This window comes from Hypomesus nipponensis, chromosome 13 (assembly GCF_054491055.1).
Source record: "Hypomesus nipponensis isolate SF chromosome 13, ASM5449105v1, whole genome shotgun sequence".
In the NCBI taxonomy this organism is placed as follows: Eukaryota; Metazoa; Chordata; class Actinopteri; order Osmeriformes; family Osmeridae; genus Hypomesus; species Hypomesus nipponensis.
In genome coordinates, this window is record NC_140373.1 from 826,673 (window position 1) to 850,091 (window position 23,419).

The 23,419-nt window shown below is 45.1% G+C and overlaps 2 protein-coding genes across 2 annotated transcripts; both read right to left on the reverse strand.

The window, feature by feature from the left end:
- Positions 1-908: 908 nt before the first annotated feature.
- LOC146259329 (macrophage mannose receptor 1-like) lies at positions 909-4,436 on the reverse strand. The gene is made up of 6 exons (XM_084669930.1): positions 4,400-4,436; positions 3,906-4,295; positions 3,345-3,701; positions 2,275-2,316; positions 1,965-2,071; positions 909-1,708 (listed from the first exon to the last, which is right to left on the reverse strand). The coding sequence occupies exons 1-6, from the start codon at positions 4,434-4,436 to the stop codon at positions 1,592-1,594; spliced, it is 1,050 nt and encodes a 349-aa protein (XP_084526056.1). The 3' UTR covers positions 909-1,591.
- A 1,867-nt stretch (positions 4,437-6,303) lies between these two features.
- On the reverse strand, positions 6,304-22,986 carry LOC146259330 (integrin alpha-D-like). The gene is given in 31 exon segments (XM_084670415.1): positions 6,304-6,692; positions 7,117-7,227; positions 7,867-7,980; positions 8,313-8,423; positions 8,671-8,751; positions 9,085-9,183; positions 9,268-9,346; positions 9,462-9,526; positions 9,528-9,546; positions 9,692-9,771; positions 9,947-10,045; positions 10,244-10,385; positions 10,622-10,695; positions 10,788-10,913; positions 11,017-11,168; positions 11,285-11,427; positions 11,746-11,879; positions 12,487-12,699; positions 12,875-13,015; positions 13,186-13,319; positions 13,535-13,658; positions 17,155-17,228; positions 17,694-17,844; positions 18,279-18,429; positions 18,587-18,729; positions 18,848-18,975; positions 19,578-19,692; positions 20,326-20,396; positions 20,537-20,631; positions 20,759-20,864; positions 22,884-22,986. Coding segments are annotated over 31 exon segments (3,420 nt in total). The 5' UTR covers positions 22,924-22,986; the 3' UTR covers positions 6,304-6,587.
- Between the last annotated feature and the right edge of the window lie 433 nt (positions 22,987-23,419).

Sequence of the window (23,419 nt, forward strand, 5' to 3'; positions counted from 1 at the left end):
TGAGAGCGTGTGGACTGGTTGAAATGCATGTGTCTCGCGGCCAATGCGTGACAGTTGGCAGCCCTGCATCAGCATTACGATTGCCCTCAAAGGGCCAGTTAACTACGATGTAACAATGTTTACGATGTAAAAACATAGTTTTTAGGTGTAGCTTTTCTTAACATATTCTGCTGCGATTGCAGTCCGCCATTTAATGCTTGGACAAATGCTTTTGTTCTTGAAGGGTAAATTTGGCATATTTATCTCCGTGTTTGTTGTCAAAAGGCTGACGGAGATTTGAATCATAACGACCGACATCGCCTCATAACACAAAATACAAACAGTTTTTTTCTCCTTGAAGCACAAACATGTATTCGTTTTCCCATCTTTCTTGAAATTGCCTTGCATCCAGGGCCGGATACAGCATGCTTTGACTGGGGTTGCAGTGAACATTTCTGGGGGGTATATCACGATTATTTTTTATATTGATAAAAGTTTTGAGACTGCTTATCGACCCAAGTGTTATTCAGGCACGGGGCCAGACATTGCAAACATTCGGGGATTAGCCCAAACCGAGGACGTATTCTGGGTTTGATGCTAGATACTGACTTCCACAGTTAATGCGAGTGCGAACTACGCGCGAATTTTTTGAGCCTACATTTCAACGCGAAATAGCTTTTTGAGTTTTATAAAAACACATTGCCGTGTTCCAATTGGTAAAACCTTGTCTGGTGAAGGTGATGTCTATAATTTCTGGCTCCAAATTGTCGTCAGGGAAAGCAGAAACATACATCTTGGCTGAGTAGGCTACTCTAACCAAGTTCGAGAGCGATACCAACTTGGGTTGAATGCCCGAGGGCCTTGGATGAAAATGCAAATTGCATGGGGTACGTTTGCAGAATCGGCTGCATGGGCGTGCTGTCATTCAAACCATGCTCTCCTTCACACACAGGTAAACTTTGAACTTCGTGTCAAACACTAATGCGTATATACACTGCTATCTAGAGGCGGGATGTCGTCATTTTGCCGTAACGTAATCGAAATGCATTGTGAGAGATGTAGATTATGGTCAACGCACGCTGTAAAGCAGTAGACTCATTTCAATACATCATTTAAGCTCCCACATTAAATGATGTGGCGACCACATTTGGCCCGCGGGCCTTGACTTTGACACGTGTGGTCTAGAACCTTCCCTTCCACCTGCTCAACCATGGATTCAGTATGCAGGAGGCTGAGCAGAAACTTCAGCCCAATCTGAGTCGCTTCACTTCTGCACCCAACATCCAAATTGAAGCAAAATATTAAATGATAATACACTCATACCTTGTTGTAGCACAATCTTAAACATTTTACTCACAGATAAAGCACATCTATGGTTATGATTGATTACAAGGTATTGTATCTGTATCTGTTATACTGATATGATGAGACAAGGCCACAAGATCAGTAGGCTTTACTTCATTTCATGTTACCCCACCACCTGATTAATAAGAAAAAATAAAATGTATGAAGTAATAAGGGCGTCATGTGCTAGTTACAGAAATGTCATTGACATCATCAGTACTGTCAAAGATACAAGACACAATTAACAACAGTTAGTAGCTGTGACTTGTTAATGACACGTGTCTCCTCTTCCTCCCTCCTCCTCCTTCTTGTGGAAAACCTTCCCATCCTTCTGCTTCTTCCATCTCAGCGTGCTGTGCTCTGGGATCCTCCCAGCTGCCTTCATCTGGGGGCACAGTCACACTGTCATGGTTACACCACATTATGGGGTGTATTGTAGAACACTGAACTGGTCTTGGATCAGTATGTGTGTTTCACCAACCTGTCACTGTCTGCTATAACTGTAAAGGGTATTCTTACTGTAATAACAATCCTTACATGGTTCTAGGGTGTAACTGCTGGTTGTCTGTAATGACTGAGACTTTGACTACACATCATGTACAGTCAGAGGACTGCCTTCCCTCACACAGAGAGACACTCACTTGCTGCAAGATGGAGTCCAACATGGCAGGATCCTCTAAGTCTGAAGGTGAATTAGGAACCAGTTCCACTCTCCCCACCAGCTTCACCTTAGTAGGAGTCTTAGTGGAGGTATACTTTATAATTAAGTGGTACATCACAGTTTCTCAAGTAAAATAAATAAATATATCAATCTAAATATAACACTTCCTGTTGTTGTACCAAGAGCGACTAGGGTTGTAGCACTTACTGTTGTTGTACCAAGAGCGACTAGGGTTGTAGCACTTACTGTTGTTGTACCAAGAGCGACTAGGGTTGTAGCACTTCCTGTTGTTGTACCAAGAGTGCTCGGGGTCATAGTGCTTGTGATGCTCCCTGGGGTGAGAATGAGGAAGAATCCTTTATAACACAGTTGTATTATTATTGTTACTTAATGCAGGATTATAAAGTTAAATACACTGACATGTAACGCACAGTTGACAAGATTCCCTTTACAGTAGTGACACAGCTCCTTATAATGCTTATATGCTCAAACAGAATGTTTTTTTATTTTTATGGGTGATTCACCACCAAATAATCTAGTTTGTAGTTGAGTATTAATTGAGTCTCATTCCAGCCCATCTGGTGAGCAGGTTTATTAACTACATGTGATCTCCTACAAACACCCTGCAAGCTTTCATTCTGTAGTGAAACCCCCATTTCAGTGGTGTGGTCTAGTATGAAGTAGAGGGCATACTGTCACTCTGCCAAGTCCCCCACCATGTATAACGTGTCCTCTATTTAAAGGTCCCATGAAAAACCTCAAAATGTCACTTTATGATTTTTTTAAAACATTAATGAGTTCCCTACAGCCTGCCAATGGTCCTGCAGTGGTTAGTAATTGCGATAGGCGCCCAAGCCCTGGGTATCCTGCTCCGCCTTTGAGAAAATTAAAGCTCAAATTGGCCGAAATGGAATTTGAAAGGTTACATCCCCTTTCTCTGCTTTGCCTGCCCAGAGAATGAGAAATGACCTGTTGTACCGACCGTGCAAGCGCGATATTGGTGTTTCCTGGAGAGACATCATGGCTTGCAAACGAGCGAAGCATGGCAGTTAGCCCCGCCTCTTTCTTCCTCATAGCATTTAAAGCTACAGACACAGAAATGGCACATCCTAAGGAAAGCTCATTGTGGGACTGCTCGTAGTGGCTGTAATTCAGCACCAAGGCTGAATTTCGGGAAAGAGACTTCAGATACAGTATTAGGGGACCACTAAGGCCTAAATAAAAGCATCCAAAAACAGCATGTCATGGGACCTTTAATAGAGGACATACAGGAAACCCTTGTTTGTATAGGCCTCCTCATCACCTAGAATACACCAGTGACATGTTCAAACCTCACTGGCAGCTGCCAAGTCTCACTCACCATTGTGACAAATAACATATTTGGATGAAGAACAACTGTCGTGAGAAAACCACTGCCATGAATCATATGGATGTGTGTCGGCACAGTCATAGTTATTGCTGTCCAATGGTTGGTCAATCCTCCAGTATCTGAAGGAGGAGTTAGACCCGTCTGACCACATCCAGTCGTCTTTGAACAGACCGATCCAGACGATGGCAGATGAATTCTCTCCCAGAACAAGTTGCTGTATCTCGATGTTTTCAGTCTGGTTCCTGATGCTGGCCAGGTCTGTGTAATTCTGTCTGCAGTAGAGCTGAGCGCCTCTCCAAGTTTTTGGTTCTAGAACCAGGATGTACTTCGGCTTGCCAGGATCATTACCTAAGAGTATCCATCATCAATATTATTCAGTCATATTTTTTTTTTATGTTACCAACATATTTCCTCATGAAAAAGTATCGACCCTCCGCCTTTAAAACAAAATAGTTTTTCTGCATCAGTTATTTCCTCTAGAAGGCCATGGCAAGCAAACATTCATCTAATATCTGAAAGATGTGTTGTTAGGAATAGAAAATACTAACTCACCCCTGTGAGAACAGACAAAAGAGTAAGTATTTGTACATGCATAGTCTCTCCATACTCCTGTTTCATTGCTGACCAGTGCAGCGCAGGGCTGGCCTGTGATTGGCTCTGGCTGGGCCCAGTTCCTGTACTCCGTCTCTCCTTCTCTGAAGAACTGACTGCCTGAAAGAGACCACTTCCAGCTGCTGACACTCCTGTCTCTAGTCAGTCCTGTCCAAACCCACTGTCCAGGGTTTTTCACCTGGTTTATCAGGCCCTGCATGTCCTCCATGCTGTCTACGGTCGCCAGGTCAACAAAGTGCTCTCTACAGTAGCTCTGGGCAGCAGTCCAATTCAGAGGAGTTCTGACCGGATGATACTGATGGAGTGCACAGGCAGAGAGCACCCAGAACTCTGCAAACACATAATCATCTCATAACTGAGTTTGTCCTGAGCTGGAGAGGCTGGAAGGTTGTAGGAAGTGTGTTGACTAGACTGATGACTTGAAATACTCTTACCAAGGAGCAGGGCAATAGATGAGACTCTGCACTGCATGGCTCTGAGCTACACACACACACACACACACACACAGATGCATAGATACACACACACATAGATAGATACACACAAAGACTTACACACACAGATACACACACACATAAACATACACAAACACATACCGGTAGATAAACGCATAAGTATTTAGTAGTTTTGTGGGGTACCCCAGTTGGCTAAGGCCTAACCCCAGCTGCCTGGGTTTGAATCCAGCCCAGGCCCTCTGCTACATGCCACCCCTCATCTCTCTCTCTCTCTCTCTCTCTCTCTCTCTCTCTCTCTCTCTCTCTCTCTCTCTCTCTCTCTCTCTCTCTCTCACTCTCTCTCTTTCACTCTCCCCCCCCCCTCTCTCTCTCTCTCTCACTCCATCTCTTTCACTCTCCCTCTCTCTCTCTCTCTCTCTCTCTCTCTCTCTTTCTCTCTCTCTGTGTTCTGTTCAGAATGCTTTGTTGGCATGAATGTTCGGGTTGAGCAATATTGCCAAAGCAGGTCACATTGAAGGGACAAGATATATATATATCATAACATGTAAGAAGGAGCTTAACAATAATAATATAACTCTCTCTCCCTACATTTCCTGTCTCTTTATCCCGTCACTATGAAATTATTACGTAAGGAAATACTGAAATTAAGACAAGACAAAGCAACCTGGCATAACAATCTGAGTACTTGTGTCATGTTATGCCAGGTTGTTTTGTGTTGCCCAGTCTGACCCTGTGTTGTACCTGACAATAAAAGACTTGAACTTGAAATACCCCCCAAATTAACATGTTTGATTGATACTGTTTCACCCAGCTGATACAAATTCCGGATGAATTTAATTACTATTTTAAGTGTGGATGTATTTATAAAATTCTCATTCCACAAAAACAATCTTCCCTGTACTGTAAATGATACATCTAGGTGTTCTTCTATGATAAAGGAGCAGATATGTGAGGAATGCACAGGTGATAATAGGGGAAGGTAAATGCACCTTACCTGAGGAGAGAGACGTGAGAGTTGTGGTGTTCACAGCAGACTTTGAATATTTGATGTTGACATTGTTCAATTACTGTTACTATGTTCAGCCTAGAGAAGGAGAGAGAGGGAGGGAGCGAGAGAGAGAGAGACAGAGAGGGAGAAAGAGAGGGATTGTTCCATTTCCTATTCGAAGAATGTAAACCATGTTGTCATGTACCTTTCTTATCCCTGCTTCATTTGCATCCACACCGTTTCCATGGCTGACGTTTCCATGCTGCCAAGCAGACATACAGGGAAGATAGTCATGTCTTTTATCTGGTGTGTTTTAACTTTCTCCCTCAAACCGCCTCTCCTTCTCATCTTCTCCTGCGTGTCTCTCTTCTCTTCCTTCACCTCCCCCTCTCATCCTACCCTCCCTCCCTCTTCTCTCTCCCTCCATGTCTAACCCCTCCTCCAGTTGGACCACCGTCAGACAGAGGAAAAGCATGGGTGAGTAGTTGTGATATTTCAATAAAAGGAATACAATTTCTTCATTTCAGACATTTAATATAAAATATTCAGCAACAGGGGTAGCTGAATATTCATCAATCAGGGTTATAGTAACTACCACGCACATAGAAACACTTCTAATGATGATTTCATTAACTCATGTAGCAACAGGTATAGTAAAAACATTGTTGGTATGTAGAAAATGTTATGTAACTAAATGGTGTTACAAAAGTCTAAGAAGGCCCCTTAAGGGGGAAGGGTCTGAGGGGTGAGGGGTGTGTGAGGGGTGAGGGGGGTGTGAGGGGGTGTAAGGGGGGTGTGAGGGGGGTGTGAGGGGGTGTGAGGGGGGTGTGAGGGGTGAGGGGGGTGTGAGGGGGGTGTGAGGGGGTGTGAGGGGGTGTGAGGGGGTTGTGAGGGGTGAGACTGCTGAGGGGGGTGAGGGAGCGTTGCAAAGGAGCAGTAGAAATTTGTGTTTCCGAAACAAGAACTTTAACATCAACAACACTAAATTTGCTTTGTTAACATTTACATTACATTTACATTTATTCATTGAGCAGACGCTTTTATCCAAAGCGACTTCCAAGAGAGAGCTTTACAAGTGCATAGGTCACTGATAATAACAACAAGATAGCCCCAAAGCATTAAGCGTTAAGACATGAGTCTCCCTCAAACACACTCCTGGATGACACAGAGTAGGCTCCACTAGATGTTCTCCTCCAACACAGTGTTCTCACGTTCAGGGTCCGCTCCCTCAGGATCACCTGAGTTCTCCATCATCTGCTTGTACTGACTCTTAAAAAACCCAGCCTGGGGGAGAGGGAGAGAGGAGAGAGGGGGGGGGGGAAGAGGGGAGATAGAGAGGGGGGGAGAGAGAGAGGAAGAGAGAGAGACACACAAGGGAGAGAGAGGGAGGGAGAGAGAGAGAGGGACAGGGAGAGAGATGGAGGGACAGAGAGAGAGGGAGAAAGGGAGAGAAAGAGGGGATATAGAGAAAAAGAGGGAGGGATGGAGAGAGACAGGGATAGAGTTAGACATAAATCATCCTCCTGATATAATCCTTAACTTCTAAAAGCAGTATTTTCAGTATAAATGTATTGCACTGTTTTGTACAACTACCTGTAAAATGTAAAACACACAGGCTGAATGTGTAATGCTTAAGAGCAACCCAGCCATACCCACGCATTGCAATCCTGATGACCTTATAAAGACCAAGCATAATAACCATGATGACCTTATACAGAGCAGCCGTGATCAACGCCAGCAGCACCAGCCCCCCCAGGGATCCGCCCACGATCTCCTTAGTCAGGTCCACCTCAGGAAACACCTCCACGTACGTTTCTACCTGCACACCAGGAAGGACCCAAACATCAGCAGTGTTTCTACCTGCACACCAGGAAGGACTCAAACATCAGCAGTGTTTCTACCTGCACACCAGGAAGGACTCAAACATCAGCAGTGTTTCTACCTGCACACCAGGAAGGACTCAAACATCAGCAGTGTTTCTACCTGCACGCCAGGAAGGACTCAAACATCAGCAGTGTTTCTACCTGCACACCAGGAAGGACTCAAACATCAGCAGTGTTTCTACCTGCACACCAGGAAGGACTCAAACATCAGCAGTGTTTCTACCTGCACACCAGGAAGGACTCAAACATCAGCAGTGTTTCTACCTGCACACCAGGAAGGACTCAAACATCAGCAGTGTTTCTACCTGCACACCAGGAAGGACTCAAACATCAGCAGTGTTTCTACCTGCACACCAGGAAGGACTCAAACATCAGCAGTGTTTCAGACAGATAACCTGGACCACATCCCAGCCATGATGTACCAGTCCCACCATGAGTCAAAACACACACACTATACACACACACACTATACACACACACAGTATACACACGCACACACAGTATACACACACACACACTGTGTCATGTTAAGGGACACAAGGAAGTGATGATGATGATGATGATGGCTCCCGTACCTTCTGGATGGGAGGGTTGTTCTTGGAGTCCTGGGAGTCGTAGATGTACTGATCTCTGTCGTAGTCCAGGGTGGCCGTGCTGGTCAGAGAGAACTGGCCAGACGTCAGGCCAATCTGAAGGACAGAAACACATCACAGGTCAGAGGTCAAATCAGCTACCTGGCTTCTTCTGCTGAGCTTCATAACGACCCGTTCACTCAGGTGTGCTGGAGCAGGGAAACATCTAGAACATGCAGGACAGGGGTCCCTAAGGTGTGCTGGAGCAGGGAAACATCTAGAACATGCAGGACAGGGGTCCCTAAGGTGTGCTGGACCAGGGAAACATCTAGAACATGCAGGACAGGGGTCCCTGAGGACCAGGGTTGAGAAAGGCTACTGTAACATGATCTATCAAACCAGCAGGCATAGCTGATGATATATTCGTGGAGAGATTGAAGCTGTGTTACCTGTTCTATCCATCCTGAACTGATGTTTCCAGAGATGTTGTAGAGGAGGGAGTCGTCTCTTCTCACGAACACGCTGCAGGTGAACACGCCACACCTGGCCACCGCACAGTCCTGCACACGTACAGACACCAGCTTCATGTCTGTATGGACGCTCACACCATTTCTGCTGTCGATATTACATACTAAAAACGTTATAAATGATTTGTTATACAGTGTGTTTATGTGCAGCCCTCTGTAATATTACTTTTTACAAAACCAGTTTTGTAAAAATGTGGTTTGATTTGAAATCGATGGAACGTGGTCACAACAGCTATACAAGGTGTTCCCTTTCTGGAGGACTCAGATTCCTGCTGCTCACCAGAGGGGATTTTCTCTTCAACTTGTCCACAAAGTCTCTGACAGTTGGTTCCTCATCTTTTTCTCTTTTGCATCCTGGAATCTGTGACAGAAATAGTTTGTTTATGCAGAACAGCGTGACGTGTTGATTCATAAACAGACTTGGCTCCAAAACAACTCATGACAATAACCCACTTGTATTCATATGTTCCAACAGTTCTAAAACTTGTTTAAACCAGGTGTGTAGGTTTCATTACACTCCACTGGTACATGTGCCGCCCACTTTTTGAAAATGACAAATCTCCCCCCTCCCACCCCCCTTATTAAGAAAATTGATCCATTAAATGTATACTTTTCTGTAAATAAAAATAAAAAAGCTTTTGAAAACAAATCCATGCCACTGGTTTAAATGCTGGTGATTATTCATTCCTCTCACCTGCATCCCTCTGGAGTCAACCCAGATGTCTGTCTCACCAAGCTGCATGGGCACCTTGATTATCACGGTGAGGTTGAATTCTCTAGCAAAGTTTAAAACCTTAGAAAGAGAAAAGGGAGTTGTATCATTCCTGAATTATGTTCCAAAACCAGTGAAGCGATGGTAGAGACCCTCCTCACATACCTGGAATGACTGCAACACAGGTTTCTGCAAATCGTTTTTCTCAGCAGTGAAGTCTATGTGGCCCGTAGATTCCTCAACTCTGAACGAACAACGTCAAAAACTTTAAATCACAAAACTCCACATGTAGATTCCAACAGTTATCAAAATATCTCTCTACTTAAACATTTACGGTTTGATAAAGGAGTAGCACACACCTGGAAAGCAACACATAAATGCTGTACTGCACCCCGATGTTTCTCTGTATGAACAGCTCACTCCCTTGGGGAATGAAGGTTTCCACTGGAGGGGTTCAAATGAGGACGTTAGTGGAGGTACAGTCACACACATCATAACACACTGCAGAACGAATGGCAGCTTATGGCAGCTTATGGGAGCTTATGGCAGCTTTTGACAGTTTATGACAGCTTATGACAGCTTATCAGACCTTGTGGCATTGGCAGTGAAGGTCACCCTGGGATCAAACTGACTGTTTCTATCTATTCCATAGGAGATGGTGAAGACAGCCTAGACAGACACAGAGAAAGAATTAAAACATTTTCAAGTGCATGTTTTACCCTGAAGCCTGTTCTAAAGCAGTAAGAGTGTTTATGGTGTTGATGTGGCTTGTCATGGATGAACACAGCAGAGTAGGTTTCATCATACAGTTTTAGAAAAGGCAAATGTGATGTGAAGAACCAACCTTGCTGTTGGTCTTGAAGATGGGCTTGTCGATGGTGCATTCGCTTCTTCCTGTCTTTCCTTCAGATTCACTATCTAACGAGCTGCATTCCACTCTCCCCTGTCACACAGCCAGACACACAGACACATTATCATCCCTGTTCAGTAACACATTGATCGTTTTTCAGGATGTGAGACACACTTATTACTGTTCAGTAACACATTGATCGTTTTTCAGGATGTGAGACACACTTATTACTGTTCAGTAACACATTGATCGGTTTTCAGGATGTGTTTGTGGAGCAGAGAGCAGCCTTGCCTGGATGGGGGTGAAGCGTCTGTAGGAGAGGCCGGCAGGGTAGCTAAGGATGACCCGGCTGTTGTAGGAGTCCTCCTCCCTGCTCTCCATCGACACAGTCAGACTCAGCACGTCATCGATTCCTACCCTCAGCTCAGAGGAACTGACGACACACACGGTTGAAAAGGGTCAGATATTCTTTTGGCCTTTTTGATATCGACAGAGAGAGTTGGAGAGAGACAGGAGAGCAGGGCGGGAGAGAGAAGAGGACAAACAGGAAATTGCCCAGGCCAGAAACAAACCCAGGCCCCTGCGCTACGGCTTTAGCCTGAACGGTGCGGCGCTACCCTTGGAGCCATCCTAAACCAGCTGGTTTCCTTGATGATCCGGTGATCTTACCCAGTAAAATTAAAATCCACTTTGAGGTTGTCTGTACATTTGCCATCAGATCCACAGTTGATCTCAAAGTCCAGCTGTAGGATGAGAGAATATGTTAAATGGTTTAATTGATGTTGAATGGTCCTGAAATAAGGGTTAAACAGCTCAGAGACCAGGGGAAACTGACCGGGTGATTGGAGGTGGTAGTGGAGCCCTGGATCAGGCTGGGAGAGAGAGAGTCTGAGGAGGGCAAGCCTTCAAAACTGAACGAAACTTCATTGTGGACTGAGTTGAGAGAGTCCTCCGGGCAAGCCTAGAGAGAGTACACATTCTGATCTTTATACTTAAAACCCCCCACCACACACACACACACACAGATACACACACGCACACACGAATGCAGGTCTCACACCCACCTCAATGAAGAAGTTGTGTTTGTTGCAAATCCTCTTCAGGTCCAGGGTGACCATATTTGTGTCCTGTTGTTGTTTGAGCGGAAAGTAAGCACGGAAGTTGGGTGCTTTGCGTCTTGCGTCCAGTGTCAACGTGTAATTAACCTGCGCGCGAGCTGGAAGAACAGTTAGCACTTCAGATTAAGCTCCAATCACACACTTATGGCTGGGAAGGTAAACTGCAAACTATGTTACAATGCAAATCATAAACAAAGGAGTCCAGGAAAAGAACCTGTTTGTCCTTGAGTGCGCAAGGTCATGGTGAAGCAGACTGTCGCGGTGTGAGGAAGAGGGATCACGCAGTCTGAGTGACTGGTGGAGATTCTGGTCGGGTTAAAAGACACTTCAACATTCACGTTCACTATGGGTTTGGACCTGGAGCATGAATACAAAACATGAAGAAAAATGTATAAACAAAACATCTAGCAAAACAATTCTACAACAAGTAGATTGTCTGCTCTGGAAGCTCTAGAATTGGGGTACCCAACCCTGTTCCTTGATAGCTACCTTCCTATAGGTTTTTGCTCCAACCACACTTATTTGACCTGATTTAACACTAGTTACCTGAACAACCAGCTAATCATTAGAATCAGGTGTGCTAAAACCTCCAGGCAGGTAGCTCTCCGGGAGCAGGGTCAGAGACCCCTGCTCTAGAAACACCTGAGTTATCTGCTTCAGAAACTCTAGAAACACCTGAGTAAGACGACGGCCCCCTTGGAGCCCACGGCCATGTCCGGGAGAGCGTCTCCACTGAGGTCCAGAGACGACTGGCTGATGGACAGGCCAAAGAACTTCATGCCAGAATGCACCTCAGACCCTGCGATTCTCTAGCGTGAAGGAGGAACAGATGTGATCATGCATCAACACTGTTGTCACATCAGAGCTTCTGGCTGCTTCGTAGACCAATGTATGTTTTTCACACCTGTGCCTTTTCTCAAAATCGATTTCCTTACACAGACTTGAGAGTAGAGGCTGTGCCTGGGAGTAGAGGCTGTACCTGGGAGTAGAGGCTGTACCTGGGAGTCGAGGCTGTACCTGGGAGTAGAGGCTGTACCTGGGAGTAGAGGCTGTACCTGGGAGTAGAGGCTGTACCTGGGAGTAGAGGCTGTACCTGGGAGTAAAGGCTGTACCTGGGAGTAGAGGCTGTACCTGAGAGTAGAGGCTGTACCTGGGAGTAGAGGCTGTACCTGGGAGTAGAGGCTGTACCTGGGAGTAGAGGCTGTACCTGAGAGTAGAGGCTGTACCTGGGAGTAGAGGCTGTACCTGGGAGTAGAGGCTGTACCTGGGAGTAGAGGCTGTACCTGAGAGTAGAGGCTGTACCTGGGAGTAGAGGCTGTACCTGGGAGTAGAGGCTGTACCTGGGAGTAGAGGCTGTACCTGGGAGTAGAGGCTGTACCTGAGAGTAGAGGCTGTACCTGGGAGTAGAGGCTGTACCTGGGAGTAGAGGTTGTTGATGCCGCGTCTCTGGCCGTGGAAGATGTAGACGCGCCCCTGGCCGTCGTCCTCCAGAGGAGCTCCCACCGCCAGGTCGTTGAACCCGTCGTTATTGAGGTCCGGCAGAGGGGCAAGCGACATGCCAAACCTGCTCCTCTCTCCTGCCTCCCCCTGCAACATGTTCTCACGTCCTCCAGGAAAGGACACTCCTTTCTGGACAGAAAAAAACAAGTTGACAGACTTTGAAACAACATTGGACTACTATCAATTTCATATGACCAAAACAACAATCGATATGATGGTTGTGGAATATTCAAATTTGTTTTTCGTCTAATGAAGTGTAAGCCAATGTAGAGCTTAATATTATAGGGCGTGATACTTTAAATACCTTCTCAGTAAGGGTACAGATGAATATCATTCCCTCTCTGTCTTTCTCTGTGTACATGGGAGACGACACCAGCACCAGGTCAGAGTAGGAATCACCATCCACGTCCATCGCACAAACCTCCGCCCCAAAGTACGCCCCAATCTGAGGGACACACAAACAGAAACCCTTTTAACATGGACCTGCAAGAGGTGAAACAACCAAAATACAGATTTGTGGTAGTTCACATCCTTATTTTATCACTTCATAGTTCAGTATTTCTGTCATACTTTATTATTTTACTTCATGAGCACTTTAACCAGTAGCACACCGACCTGTCCTGTAATCTGTAGAGTCTGGTCGGTTCTCCCCGGGGACAAGACCATCACCTGGCCCCTGTGACCCGCCCTGGGAGCTCCCACCACCGTGAACGTGCCAAACCTCGTCCTCGCAGTGCTCATGGAATAACCTACAGAGACAGGGAGTGGGGAAGAATTCATCTTATTCACCAAAACATATTGTTGACTTGGCAAGACGGAATGAAATAAAAAATCTCATCTTGTGACTGGCGACAATTCTGCCAAATGATCTGAGCTGGGTGTGGATGAGGGGCCCAATCAAGACAGGATTTACGTCATTTTCAGAGAGACAATTTCTGGTGAGATTTTTTGGTCAAACTCTTACCCAGGTAGCTATCAGGTTCTCCATTCATGTTCTGGTAGAAGGTGGGCTGCCGGTCTCTGTTCACATAAGACTGGTACCCTCCTTTCCACTGGAAGGCTCCAACAGTTCCTATATGATATCCTCCCTGAAGGAAGCAGCGATGTTAACCGAACAGCTAAATACATACCCCATTGTTTCTTGTCAATTGCAACGAACGGTTAGGAAACAAGAACAAAGAAAACACAAAACTGTGGAAACGTAGCTGTCATTAGGATCATATTAAAAAATTATAATCCTGAATCACATTCGGTTTCACGTTATCTGATAGTAGTCGAGTGTTTTTTGGACGCTGTAGTAACATGTAGTGTAGTGACGCTGTAGTGACATGTAGTGACGCTGTAGTGACTCTGTAGTGATGCTGTAGTGTAGTGACGCTGTAGTGATGCTGTACTGACGCTGTACTGACGCTGTAGTGACGCTGTAGTGACGCTGTAGTGACTCTGTAGTGATGCTGTAGTGTAGTGACGCTGTAGTGATGCTGTACTGACGCTGTAGTGACTCTGTAGTGATGCTGTAGTGTAGTGACGCTGTAGTGACGCTGTAGTGACGCTGTAGTGACATGCTGAGGTACCTCAGGAGAGTAGTGACATGCTGAGGTACCTCAGGAGAGTAGTGACATGCTGAGGTACCTCAGGAGAGTAGTGACATGCTGTACCTCAGGAGAGTAGTGACATGCTGTACCTCAGGAGAGTAGTGACATGCTGAGGTACCTCAGGAGAGTAGTGACATGCTGAGGTACCTCAGGAGAGTAGTGACATGCTGAGGTACCTCAGGAGAGTAGTGACATGCTGAGGTACCTCAGGAGAGTAGTGACATGCTGAGGTACCTCAGGAGAGTAGTGACATGCTGAGGTACCTCAGGAGAGTAGTGACATGCTGAGGTACCTCAGGAGAGTAGTGACATGCTGTACCTCAGGAGAGTAGTGACATGCTGAGGTACCTCAGGAGAGTAGTGACATGCTGAGGTACCTCAGGAGAGTAGTGACATGCTGAGGTACCTCAGGAGAGTAGTGACATGCTGTACCTCAGGAGAGTAGTGACATGCTGTACCTCAGGAGAGTAGTGACATGCTGAGGTACCTCAGGAGAGTAGTGACATGCTGAGGTACCTCAGGAGAGTAGTGACATGCTGAGGTACCTCAGGAGAGTAGTGACATGCTGTACCTCAGGAGAGTAGTGACATGCTGTACCTCAGGAGAGTAGTGACATGCTGAGGTACCTCAGGAGAGTAGTGACATGCTGAGGTACCTCAGGAGAGTAGTGACATGCTGTACCTCAGGAGAGTAGTGACATGCTGAGGTACCTCAGGAGAGTAGTGACATGCTGAGGTACCTCAGGAGAGTAGTGACATGCTGAGGTACCTCAGGAGAGTAGTGACATGCTGAGGTACCTCAGGAGAGTAGTGACATGCTGTACCTCAGGAGAGTAGTGACATGCTGAGGTACCTCAGGAGAGTAGTGACATGCTGAGGTACCTCAGGAGAGTAGTGACATGCTGAGGTACCTCAGGAGAGTAGTGACATGCTGTACCTCAGGAGAGTAGTGACATGCTGTACCTCAGGAGAGTAGTGACATGCTGAGGTACCTCAGGAGAGTAGTGACATGCTGTACCTCAGGCGAGTAGTGACATGCTGAGGTACCTCAGGAGAGTAGTGACATGCTGAGGTACCTCAGGAGAGTAGTGACATGCTGAGGTACCTCAGGAGAGTAGTGACATGCTGAGGTACCTCAGGAGAGTAGTGACATGCTGTACCTCAAGAGAGTAGTGACATGCTGAGGTACCTCAGGAGAGTAGTGACATGCTGAGGTACCTCAGGAGAGTAGTGACATGCTGAGGTACCTCAGGAGAGTAGTGACATGCTGAGGTACCTCAGGAGAGTAGTGACATGCTGAGGTACCTCAGGAGAGTAGTGACATGCTGTACCTCAGGAGAGTAGTGACATGCTGAGGTACCTCAGGAGAGTAGTGACATGCTGAGGTACCTCAGGAGAGTAGTGACATGCTGTACCTCAGGAGAGTAGTGACATGCTGAGGTACCTCAGGAGAGTAGTGACATGCTGAGGTACCTCAGAAGAGTAGTGACATGCTGAGGTACCTCAGGAGAGTAGTGACATGCTGTACCTCAGGAGAGTAGTGACATGCTGAGGTACCTCAGGAGAGTAGTGACATGCTGAGGTACCTCAGGAGAGTAGTGACATGCTGTACCTCAGGAGAGTAGTGACATGCTGAGGTACCTCAGGAGAGTAGTGACATGCTGTACCTCAGGAGAGTAGTGACATGCTGAGGTACCTCAGGAGAGTAGTGACATGCTGAGGTACCTCAGGAGAGTAGTGACATGCTGAGGTACCTCAGGAGAGTAGTGACATGCTGTACCTCAGGAGAGTAGTGACATGCTGTACCTCAGGAGAGTAGTGACATGCTGAGGTACCTCAGGAGAGTAGTGACATGCTGAGGTACCTCAGGAGAGTAGTGACATGCTGAGGTACCTCAGGAGAGTAGTGACATGCTGAGGTACCTCAGGAGAGTAGTGACATGCTGAGGTACCTCAGGAGAGTAGTGACATGCTGAGGTACCTCAGGAGAGTAGTGACATGCTGTACCTCAGGAGAGTAGTGACATGCTGAGGTACCTCAGGAGAGTAGTGACATGCTGAGGTACCTCAGGAGAGTAGTGACATGCTGTACCTCAGGAGAGTAGTGACATGCTGAGGTACCTCAGGAGAGTAGTGACATGCTGAGGTACCTCAGGAGAGTAGTGACATGCTGAGGTACCTCAGGAGAGTAGTGACATGCTGTACCTCAGGAGAGTAGTGACATGCTGAGGTACCTCAGGAGAGTAGTGACATGCTGAGGTACCTCAGGAGAGTAGTGACATGCTGTACCTCAGGAGAGTAGTGACATGCTGAGGTACCTCAGGAGAGTAGTGACATGCTGAGGTACCTCAGGAGAGTAGTGACATGCTGAGGTACCTCAGGAGAGTAGTGACATGCTGTACCTCAGGAGAGTAGTGACATGCTGAGGTACCTCAGGAGAGTAGTGACATGCTGTACCTCAGGAGAGTAGTGACATGCTGAGGTACCTCAGGAGAGTAGTGACATGCTGAGGTACCTCAGGAGAGTAGTGACATGCTGAGGTACCTCAGGAGAGTAGTGACATGCTGTACCTCAGGAGAGTAGTGACATGCTGTACCTCAGGAGAGTAGTGACATGCTGAGGTACCTCAGGAGAGTAGTGACATGCTGAGGTACCTCAGGAGAGTAGTGACATGCTGAGGTACCTCAGGAGAGTAGTGACATGCTGAGGTACCTCAGGAGAGTAGTGACATGCTGAGGTACCTCAGGAGAGTAGTGACATGCTGTACCTCAGGAGAGTAGTGACATGCTGAGGTACCTCAGGAGAGTAGTGACATGCTGAGGTACCTCAGGAGAGTAGTGACATGCTGTACCTCAGGAGAGTAGTGACATGCTGAGGTACCTCAGGAGAGTAGTGACATGCTGAGGTACCTCAGGAGAGTAGTGACATGCTGAGGTACCTCAGGAGAGTAGTGACATGCTGTACCTCAGGAGAGTAGTGACATGCTGAGGTACCTCAGGAGAGTATGCAGCACTGAATCCTTCTTGTGCCATCTCCATCTCCAGTGACGCTCCTGCAGCCTGCGAGCCTGTCACACACACACACACACACACATACACCATACACCACACACACACCAAACACACACCAAACACACACCACACACAGCTCATCAACGACAGACCAGTTTTTAACTGCTGTTCAGTGGTCCGGTCTACACGCTACAGTCCCGGGATATACTGTACAGTCCAGATAGAATATACTGTACAGTCCAGACAGGATATACTGTACAGTCCAGAAATTAAAAGAATGTATTAATGATCATCAACAGACTGCACTGTGTGGTGTTCATGTACTGTTGCAAGTTAACTATCACAAACTGAAAATGTTTTATGTTACTTTACAATACGAGGAACATTGTCCTGTGGTTTCAAACTGTTCAAATATTACTTTAAATAACATATTGAATGGTGTGTAAAAGGTGTTGTTTCAGATGCTGTAGAGACCTATGTTTTATTGTTTATGTTGGTATGAAAGTGCAGAGTGCCCCTACCCTCGATATTGAAGATGCTGTTCTGCAAAGTTCTGCTGATTTGGTTAAGCGCTTCAAAATTGGTCACTTGGAACACATGTGTCTCAGAAGGAAGTGAGGCAATGTCGTTCAACTCTTTTTTTGCACTTGGATTGTTAAAGGCAGAGCCCACCTGGGAAGAACACAGACAGTTTACTACATCTGTTTATCCACAGAGAAGCATCGCTTTTCCTTCCACAGTTTTCACTGTGTGAATGGCTTTTTGTCTTAAAACAACTTTTTTGTGCTAAGAGAAAAGTTGTTCTAAAGCATCAAATATTCAAAGAACATCTGTGTGGATCACACTACCAAGGGAAGTCAAAAACCCAGGTTGAAGAACCTGAAGCTAAGGGCCACAAAGCATCTATGCAAATGTTGAATCCTATATTGTTTAGATGCACTAAAATCATAATAATAATGTGTTCATTTGTTTAGCAGATGCTTTAATTAAAAGCAACATCAGATTAAACCTGCAACCTCTTAAACTGCAGACAAGTACTCTAACCACTGAGCTAGACCTATGCCCAACATTTGTTTACTTTTATCAGACAGTCGGTCACGTCTTACCCCAACAGCAAATCGAACAATAGACTTCCTGTTAGCTGCGTCAGTGACACTTGGGAGGAGGTGTCCATCCTGAGACTCTCCATCTGTGATCACGATCAGGATCTTTGACGCTCCGTCCCTCGACCCCCCAGAAGCTGAAAACACCTCATCACTAGAAATCAAAACAATTTGAGGATTAGCGATCATAAATATGTTTGATTAGTGGAATTAATTTAGTTTAGGCCCCTTTAATGAAAGCAATAAAACAAAGTGTTTGATGTTTGTGTTGTTGTCTACTACTGTGTGTACGTCTGTGAAATGTTCCTTACACAACTTTCTGGATTGCAGCAGCAGTTTTGGTACCTCCACTCTGTCTATTGATTACATCAATTTGCCTTTCCCAAATTTGAGGTTTAAAATCTTGAAAATTAAAATGAATCTTGCAACTAGATGAGTACTGGGCCACAGCAAACTGCAAAATTAGAAAATGTTTGGAATTAGATATTGACAAAGTGATAGACAGTGATATTAATCAATACATTTTCCTGTGAAATCCCTTTTTACAACAAAGCAGAAGAACAAAGTCTTACCTTGGTATCCTTCCCAACTAGCGTACGTATCAGATTTTTGACAAAAACCTTCATTTTAGCAAAGTCTGTGATGGCCACGCTGCCTGATCCGTCCAGAAGGAAAGCGATGTCGGTCTTCCCAGGGCATTCTGGGAAACACAGCAAACACAGAGAGACGTGAGAGGGAGGCAGACAGCAGGGGGTCTGTCAGGAACACCTGCTGGGAACACCTGTCTAAAACATGACACTAAAAAGTGTTTATTTTGTAAGTAAGACTATTTATATAGCACTTTTCATACCCGAATTGCAGCTCAAAGTGCTTTACATAGAAAAAGTTTGGACATGATTAATCTTTGAAACCTGAAAAACTGGACTAAGATTGTTCACTGAAGGGTGTGATTACATGTGAGGGCGTGATGACATCAGGGGCCGTGATGTCAGAGGTTGTGATGACATTAGTCATGAAAGATGTAACACACAAATTATCCGTTTTTCATCAAAACATGAACACAGGTATTTACATGTGGATACATCCTCACTAATCTCAAACTTTAGCAGAAACATAATTTGTCTTTATGAAACAATGATTGTGTGACAGAAAGGGTCAGTAAAGCTCAGTGGTTTGAGCTTGCGACTGCAGACCAAGAGATCGCAGGTTCAAAACCCCCCTACGTCACTTTGGATAAAAGCATTTGCTAGATGAAGACGTTACAAACACTAATGGAAGGTAGGAGGATGTTTCCGTGGTTACCCTCTAGGGAGGCAGGGAAAGGAGGACCAGGAGAATCTCTTCCATCTATCTCCAAACACAAGCCGTTATAGGTGGTGATGGCCTCACACTCTCGAGGGATGGTTGGGCCACATACCTGGAACAGAGAGGATAGTCAGGCTGACCTGTGGTAGGTGTGTGGCAGCAGGAAGCAGTGTGGGATTGGTTGACATAATCAGGAAGCAGTGTGGGATTGGTTGACGTAATCAGGAAGCAGTGTGGGATTGGTTGACGTAATCAGGAAACAGTGTGGGATTGGTTAACGTAATCAGGAAGCAGTGTGGGATTGGTTAACGTAATCAGGAAGCAGTGTGGGATTGGTTGACGTAATCAGGAAGCAGTGTGGGATTGGTTGACGTTATCAGGAAGCAGTGTGGGATTGGTTGACGTAATCAGGAAATTGGGATTGGCAAATTCAAAATTCACAGTAGCCTACAGCCAATGGAAATGTTAGGTCATTTTTTGTGGACTTATTATTCACCACTTCAGTAAAAGACATCAGCTTGGTCTACCTGAAGGTGTGGCTTCTAAGTGGCGCGTGTTTGGGAGAACACATTTGTGAAATGTGGCGAGCATTGTGTAATCTCTGATCTAATCTGTGTTCACGCAAACCAAGTGTTGTTCTAATCCCCGATCTAATCTGTGTTCACTCAAGCCAAGTGTTGTTCTAATCTCTTAGCAAAAACTGAAACGATAGAAAATACCATCCTCATATAAAGACTGGACGTACCATGGTGGTTTGGGATGTTGGATTCTTCGTCATTGTCAAACCCAGAGACATGTTGACTGCATGACTAGGGACTAGGGAAAACACGTTTATGGATTACACATTGGAAAAACGTTTTGATGCACCTCTTATGCTTAGCATGATTATGTAAAGAGCAGATCGTCTCAGTACAGGATCTTTACCTGGTATAGATATCTCAGTACAGGATCTTTACCTGGTATAGATATCTCAGTACAGGAGTTGATGGAACACCTGTAAACCTTTCCTCTCCTCTCTCCATCCTGCTCCAAGGGGGCGCTGGTGAGCAGGCTGCAGCCAGGGCACAGACATGTTCAGCAACATCCAGCAGGAGCAGCACATCTAACTGGAAATCACACAACCTGGAAAGCTTTTTTGCATGTCATGTAAATGTGCTGCTCAGGCTGTGTGCTCATACCTGCTACTGTCTCTAATCACCACCTGGTATCCAAACCCAGCGGCAGGACTGCTGAGGTACTTCCAAGCCACAGACTCCATGTTGAAAGCCAAACAGCCTTGCAGCACTAACCAGAAAACAAGACAAATTTATGATAATTGTATGATATGCAGAGATTGGAAGTAACAAAATACTTTGTTACTGTACTTAAGATTTGTCTTAACTCTGTGTGTGGAAAAAAAAACATACAAAAAAAGTTGAAAAGATACTTTCGAAAAAAAAGTTACTTTTTTTTATTTTATAGGTTTGCATCATTGTTGAGTACTTGATGAAGACTCTACTAAACTCTACTGTACTCTGCTCTGCTTTACTCTACTGTTTTTTTGGCTTCTCTGTTTCTCCTCTCCGCCTCTCCTCTCCTTTCACTGTGTGTGAAAAAAACCTGGAAAGGTTGAAAAACCATTTTCGAAAAAAAGTAAAAGGTTTGCATCATTGAGTACTTGACTGCTGTACTGTACTCTGCTCTGCTTTACTCTGTTTTTGGCTTCTCTGTTCTCCTCTCCCCCTCTCTCATCTCCTTTCACTGTTTGTTTTTTTTAAGTCTTGAAAGGAAGAATAATAATTTAAAAAATTACCAGTTACCTGCGTGACACTAAAACAGTTGTAATAATGGCTGTTTTTTATATATACTTTTTACGTATATGTCAGAGTCAAATCAAAAGATCGCAGATTCCTCTCAATTTGGATGAGTGTCTGCGAAAATTGACAATTGAAAATACCATATATCCACAGATGGTTGTTAAGAATTTGACGTTTTCATTTGGAAACTTCCACAGGACATTCTATTGTCACAACTGACTGACACAATGACATTGACAATGAGTCAGAATGATGAATGTTTATGCAGGAACGAACAGCCCACTCCAACCCCCAACACACACACACTCACACACACACTCACACACTTACACACACTCACACACACACTCACACACACATACACACACACACACACACACTCACACACACACACACACACACACACACTCACACACACATACACACACACACACACACTCATACACACACTCACACACACATACACACACATACATATACTAAAGTATCTAGAAACCACAATGAAGGGAACTGGTAGCTGTCACGTTCAGTGTCACTACTTGTGTCTTTACTTTTATACAACCTTAAAAGGGCATTGATCACCTCAACTACATATGATCCTTCATCCCATGGACAACCCCTACTGCATGAGATACTTTCTGTAGCACATATTCTGGTATATATATATATAACTTAAAGTTTGAAAGTACCACTGGAACCCTTATTGGGTGTAGCTGATGTATAAGGTCTTAACCCCCCCCCCCCCCCCCGCTCCTCCCTCAAGGAGAAACCACAACTGTGGACTAACAACACATCATGCTAGTATCTAGTATCGATAATTAGTATCAATAGTGAATGTTACTATCTCTTGATAAACTTTCACTGTGGCTCATGAGGAAGTGAGATGAGCTATAGCAATAATACATAACTTCAGAAACATCCAAACTTCCATAAGAAACTCTTTCTAATCTTCCTGTGTGCTCACAGCAGTGAGACATGGGAGGAACACTGTCCCAGTCTTGTTCCAACGAGCTTCTTACTACCGGAACATTTGAAATACTTTCACATGTCAGAAAAGCTTGTAAATCAACACTTAGTTTGGACTTGTCGTGTGTGTTGGTCTGTATTTTTTTTTATTGGTGATGTATATGTGAATTGTCTCTTTCAAACTAATACCTTCCTGATACTTTTAGCTACATGTTTTGTTGGTGCAATAATTACAGCTTGATTTGCATTTAGGATTTCAACAGTAGAAGTGTGTGTATATATAAATGTCGGTGTGTATGTATGTGCATGTGTATATATGTGTGTGTATAATATATGTGTATATAGGCTATTGTATGTATGTGTAAACATAAGTGCATTTATATCGTTGGTAACAGTACTGTCCTCTCGTTCTAACATTGTAGTCATCTTAAAAGAGCCTCAGCCAAGATATTCTGATAACAAATCTGAAATCCCATATTTCATATTAATAATCCCTGTGGAAGTAGGAGGACAGAGGGAGGATGTATGAAGGTTCCCCTACCTGCCACCAGGAACAGTGAGAGGGAGAACGTCCATGCCATGGTCCACAGCTTGAGGACAGACCTGCACGGCCCAGAGGAACACAAACTATGACCACTAACAGAAACTCACCAGAGGAAACAGGATGTAGGTGTCACTGATCACACGGCATCTAAGCACCAATCTGCATCACCAGAATATAAGACACACCTGTTTTGTGTAGACTCATTAGGATGGCTATATAAGATGTCTCTGACCTTGTTTTGAAGTCTTATTCTTTGTTTCTTTATCGATGGCAGTGTGGCTTTACTTGGGCCTTTGTATTCCTCTCAGAACATAGGCCATTGATGAATTGCTTCCACCCTCGTCTCACCTGAGCCATCCTCTCCAGCTGTTTCCACGTCAGCCCCTTCTTCTTGAAGTCCTGCTCTGTGCTCCTTCTCCAGGTGTTTTGGGGTCGTCCTCTACCCTGTCAGTGCCTGTTTTGTTATTGCTGTTGTGTTTCTTCGTAGCCCTTTGTTCTGTATCATGTTTATTTCGCAGTAAAGTTCTCGTGCA